Raw genomic sequence first — 5,439 nt, forward strand, 5'->3', positions numbered from 1 at the left:
GTGTTGGGCAACGTATCAACTTTTGTGAATAATTTTAGGGCTCTGTCCTTGATGTATTTTTTCACTGAGTCGATCTTTAGATCTCTATGCATGTCTGTTATTTTAATATACTAAGGAATCTTAATTAGTCTTCTTAAAGCCAGATTTTGTGCTGTCTGTAATTGCTTTATGGCAATTACTTAACTATATTGTGTATGTCTTATTGACATTAAAATCAAACTCAAACTCATAATTTAAAAAAAAAATGTGAATCGTCTGCAGCCATTGAAAGTATGCAAATGCTGGATCTTAAATAGTTGTAATATATTTCGAAAATATATATATTTATTGGTCCAATTTAATCCAATATTTTTTGTTATGTATCTGACCGTATCATTATTTCCACACTGGTAAAAATTTTTTTAATTGTTGCCGAAAATCTTTTGCAGGTAATTTCTAACCATCTTAGAGCAGGTTCGGTTGGAGTGTCTAAAAAGCCCACTTGAGCTCAAAAATTAACCACTTGTGGTAACACAATCATAGCGTTGGTACGAACAGATGAGATTTAGAGAGTTTTCTTTCCATTCTCAGAACCACAGCTGCGACTTTATAGGGTAGACCCAGTCTGCCAGTCTGACCCTATATGCCTCCCTATTATGCATTGGTCCGTCAGCACCGATACCGGAGTGCTGAGCAGGTTCCGCCTTAGTTGAAGTAGCTGACTGGTACGTTTTTTATCCAATTTCGATCAGGTCGACCTAGAGATCTGTTTTCTAAAAGTTTTACCTACTAAAAAATATTATAATGCTCGAAAATATAATAATCGGATGTAACCACATCTGAAGAATATGGTGGGACCAGATTGACCTAGAGATCTGTCCTTCTTATTTGAAGCAAAAATTTTATCCACTAAAAAATATTATAAAGACTAAAACATATAATAATCGATTAGCACCAGATCTGAAGAATATAATACGACCAGAATATGATGGAATATGTGATAGTATATATCATGCAAACTGTAAGTGCTTTTTAGCATATAACCAAACTTGTGTGAGATGTTGTAATATATTAGTGGAATATTTGACCTTTTGTATTAATCAGTTCTGGTTTTATCTGTTAAAGTGAATCACTCAATTTATCCAAATGATGACAGTAGACTTCTAAATTAATCATTATATTGATATTTTAAAAGTTAAAAACAAAAAGAAATGATTTCATTGATGTCCCACCAAACAGATAATATCACATTTTTTTATGAAACATTCAACCGATTCAATTTTTTACTTCACAATCTCTTGCATTTAGCATTATTATAAATAATACATTCAATAGCATCTAATAACAACTGCATTTACCAGTTAAATTTAGACCTCTAATAGAAAAGTAATGAAAACTTAGTAGAAAGTTGAAAGTAACACATTTAAGCTACAAACTAGCTAATGCTAGTGACTTGAAAACTATATTGAGAAAACTTGAGAAAAATTGAGAATGTAGCTTAAGCAAACTTATTAAACGCTTTTGTGCAGATGATCAGTGCAGTTTACGGACAGGCACCAAATATATGAACCGTTCTGCAAGAACAACTGCAGTCATTCTTGTTCAGCGTTCCAAATTCAGTAAGGAAAAATCTAAAGCCTTTGCTATGCACTTGCACGAAGTGGTTATTATATTAAATGAAACTCTTGACACACCTATCGATGACGAAATGTTCAACTTGATTAATTTTAAATATCAAATGATCATGTCAAAAGTGATAAGTCACAGTTATTTCCGTAAAAATCTTGACATATATTTAAATCATCGAATAGAAACGGTTTCATATCGCTGCTATTTCAAAATCATCTTATAACTAATGATGCTAAACACATTGGACGCCCAGATCAGGCTTTTAATCCGAAAAAAAACTGATAATATTTGGTTGTATATACAAATAACAAAATATTTATTCATATAAATTCCTATAACTATAAATTTATAAAACTGTAGAAAAATATAAAAAGAAAAGCTTAAATGATCGATACAGAAATTAATGAAGATTTTATGGGTACTTCTTTGATGCGTAGGAATGATAGCTATATTTAGGGCGAGGATATGCTGAAAGTCCATCACAGTTTGTACAGCATCTGTATATGGGTCTGTTACGCCACTTACGACAATAACGACGATAGCAACGTCGTCGTGGTGTTGTACTTTTAGGCGGTTGTTGAGTAGTTGAAGTTGTTGGTGTAGGTGTTGGTGTTGATGTTGACGTTGATGTTGTCGGCGTTGGAGTAGAGGTCGTCGGTGTTGGAGTGGAAGTTGTTGGTGTAGTAGGAGTTGGAGTTGAGGTTGATGTAGTTGGTGTAGTTGGCGTTGGTGTTGGAGTTGAAGTTGAAGTTGATGTGGTTGGTGTTGGAGTTGGAGTTGAAGTTGTTGGTGTAGTTGGTGTTGGAGTTGAAGTTGTTGGTGTAGTTGGTGTTGGAGTTGAAGTTGATGTAGAAGGTGTGGTTGGTGTTGGAGTAGAAGTAGTTGATGTTGAAGTTGAAGTTAATGTTGATGTTGAAGTTGATGTTGACGTCGTTGGTGTTGGAGTTGAAGTTGTCGGCCTTTGCGTTGTTGTAGTTGGTTTTCGTGTTGGTTTCCGTGTAGGTCTCCGTGTTGGTCTTCTTGTTGGTCTTCGTGTTGGTTTTCGAGTTGGCTTACGAGTTGGCTTTGGAGTACTCGTTGTTGGCTTACGAGTTGGCTTTCGCGTAGTCGTTGTTGGCTTACGAGTTGGCTTTCGCGTAGTTGTTGTTGGCTTTCGTGTAGTCGTTGTTGGCTTTCGCGTAGTCGTTGTTGGCTTACGAGTTGGCTTTCGCGTAGTTGTTGTTGGCTTTCGTGTAGTCGTTGTTGGCTTTCGCGTAGTCGTAGTTGGCTTACGTGTCGGTTTTCTAGTTGACGTGGTTGGCTTATGTGTTGGTTTTCTTGTTGATGTAGTTGGCTTTTTTGTTGTAGTTTTTCGTGACTTACACTTAATTTTTTGTATGACTTTACTAGCTATGTTTAGATCAATAATTGCTTGTTGATCAAGTTTAGCACCAGTAAGTTGTTTAGCATTACCCTCCATTATAAGTTCTTTTTCTTCTACAATCACAATTAAATATACTGTAATTTAGAAATCTTGCTGTGTTAATATTTACTTACGTTCTTGCTTAGTTATTTCAACATTTTCAACACAATCGTCGTCTTCATGCCCTGGTTTTGGAGGTTTAGAAGGATCTGGATTTATAAAGTCTATAATTTGTTTTGCTTCATTTACTACATTCGCTTTTAACATAATTTGTGGTCCAATTTCAGCTAGAGTTATTACATGGGCTCCTTCTTTTAATGTTTTAGTCTTTTTTACTAAAAATTTATATACTTTGTACTAGATTCTAAAAATATTGCATATTATGTTAACATTACTTTTTTGACTTGCTACTTCTTTGTTTTTAATACCGCCAGGTCCTGAATCCTTCTGATTATCAGTGTTAGCAACATCTGTGTCTATCAAAAGTTGACCACCAAAGTCAACACCCTGAAGGTGAGTACCTTTTTCGAAAGTTTGGGTGCGCTCCTCTAAGAAATGGGTTTTTCAATATTCTTTAACTTTTGTTTTAAAATTTGGTATTTTTACTAAACTTACGATTTTGTTTTGCTACAGAATTATTTATAATGCCATTTGCTATACCGGGTTTTCCTCCTTTGTTTATATTTGTTTGGTCGTTATTATTTAATAAATCGACTAAGACGATTGCTTGATTATTCAAATCAAGAATATCTATTGAGCCTCCTTTTTTAGTCTCATCAGTTTTAACTAAAAAAAATGTATGTAGTTCTAATCACTTCAAATATTCATATCACTTATCAATTACTTGATTGCCCAGTAAATCCATTGTTTCGTATGCCATTCCCGCGCCCAATTGATGTTTCTTTATCTTTATTCAGTGCATTTACATTGCCTATAGTTTGCAAATTAGCATCAATTAGATCACTAATCCCCTCGCTAGTCTCTTTTTTTGTAACTAAGAATTTTTTTTAATTAATATCATCACAATTTTATTTCAATTTCCTCTCTTACTCTCTTGCTTTGTTATCTTATCATTGTTAATACCCGGACCTTTTCCACCACCTCCAATCACAGTTTTGTCAGAATTTTTTAACACATTAAGTTTGAGAATCGTTTGGATTATTGGTTTTATGATATCACCATTACTCTTATCGTTCACTGAGAGAAGTAGAGATTAATAATTAGCTGCACTTGTGCAAGTATGAACTTTGTATAAGAACAAGTAAAAATTCTTATTTAGTTCTGACATCCAAAATCTTACCTTTTTGTTCGGTTATATCATTATTTGTCACATCAATGTCTCTCAAACCCCCAAGTAAATCTTGAGGCTTGCTATGCACGAGCACCGCACATGCGGCCAGAAATGCTGCCGCCAGCAAAATTCTTCTACGTTTCATTACACTTATTTTTTTTTTTTATTTTTTTTTTATATATATTTTTTTTGTTTTTTGTAACGCTTGCTTATAAGACGCGCTTAACCATAATGTTTACATTTTACCGTAGTTTGCTTTTATATAAATTTTATTTTATTATTTTAAGACATTTCTTCAACTTATCTGGGTTTAGTGAGAATATGGATTTAATATAATGCGCGAATTTATCAATAAATTTTTGGAGATCTCTTTGGAATTATAAATGCCAGCACTCGCGCTTATCACTGTGGTTTTTACCGAATTCGCAAAGAAACGTGAGTGAATGCTGATCTTCGCCTTGAACTTGAACTGGAACTGGCGTAGACCGTGTGCGGAAATGTAAATCATAAATTATTTAAAAACTTTATCTGATAATGAATTGTAAATATTTGGTATGATAACAGATTTATATTCTTAACTCTAAATATTTTAAAGCTTAAAACTTTAATTATAAACAAGTTTTCATATAAGAGCTTCATATCTATTTCATACACCGAACTATTAGTTAAACTCGTATCTCTTTGTTCTAGTGTTCTTAAAATTTGGACAGTTTTGATTAAAAAACTTCTTGACCACAGTTATAACAAAACAAAAAAAAAACAATACTCTTAATGTGCAGAAAGTGTATTATAAATCATTACTGTTGGTACGAGTTCTCATCCATAAACGGTTAGTTTGGGCAAAAAGTAATCGGCGTTTTGTGGGTCACTTGTTTTTGAAATGCAGTAACATTAGTTAAATATGGATATTGTTATTTTTATTTGACAGATAAGACAGATTAGTTGATTATTTGTGAATATTTCCTTGAGATTGTATTACGTGTTAAAAGTTCTAATGCGTAAATAAAAAAAATTTCGGAAAATTTTTGATTTATATACAATACAACTATGATAAAAGAAGTAATATAAAATAGATGCATAGAAGAATTTATTATTTATATTTAAAATACTTAATTGAAAGCAACCGCTATGAAATTAT

At 32.9% G+C, this 5,439-nt stretch overlaps 1 protein-coding gene across 1 annotated transcript; it reads right to left on the reverse strand.

The window, feature by feature from the left end:
• Positions 1–2,020: 2,020 nt before the first annotated feature.
• LOC119667584 (proteoglycan 4-like) lies at positions 2,021–4,446 on the reverse strand. The gene is made up of 7 exons (XM_038076888.1): positions 4,311–4,446; positions 4,061–4,207; positions 3,855–4,004; positions 3,626–3,796; positions 3,406–3,558; positions 3,145–3,345; positions 2,021–3,084 (listed from the first exon to the last, which is right to left on the reverse strand). Exons 1-7 carry the CDS (start codon positions 4,444–4,446, stop codon positions 2,021–2,023), a joined length of 2,022 nt encoding a protein of 673 aa, XP_037932816.1.
• Positions 4,447–5,439: the final 993 nt, after the last annotated feature.

This window comes from Teleopsis dalmanni, chromosome 1, assembly GCF_002237135.1.
Source record: "Teleopsis dalmanni isolate 2A chromosome 1, ASM223713v2, whole genome shotgun sequence".
Classification (NCBI taxonomy): domain Eukaryota; kingdom Metazoa; phylum Arthropoda; class Insecta; order Diptera; family Diopsidae; genus Teleopsis; species Teleopsis dalmanni.

Coding starts and splice junctions, on each gene's coding strand:
- LOC119667584 (XM_038076888.1), bottom strand. CDS start 4,446: ATGAAACGTAGAAGAATTTTGCTGGCGGCAGCATTTCTGGCCGCATGT. Junction 4,208..4,310: donor TGATATAACCGAACAAAAAG/GTAAGATTTTGG, acceptor TACTTCTCTCAG/TGAACGATAAGAGTAATGGT. Junction 3,085..3,144: donor TGAAATAACTAAGCAAGAAC/GTAAGTAAATAT, acceptor TTGTGATTGTAG/AAGAAAAAGAACTTATAATG.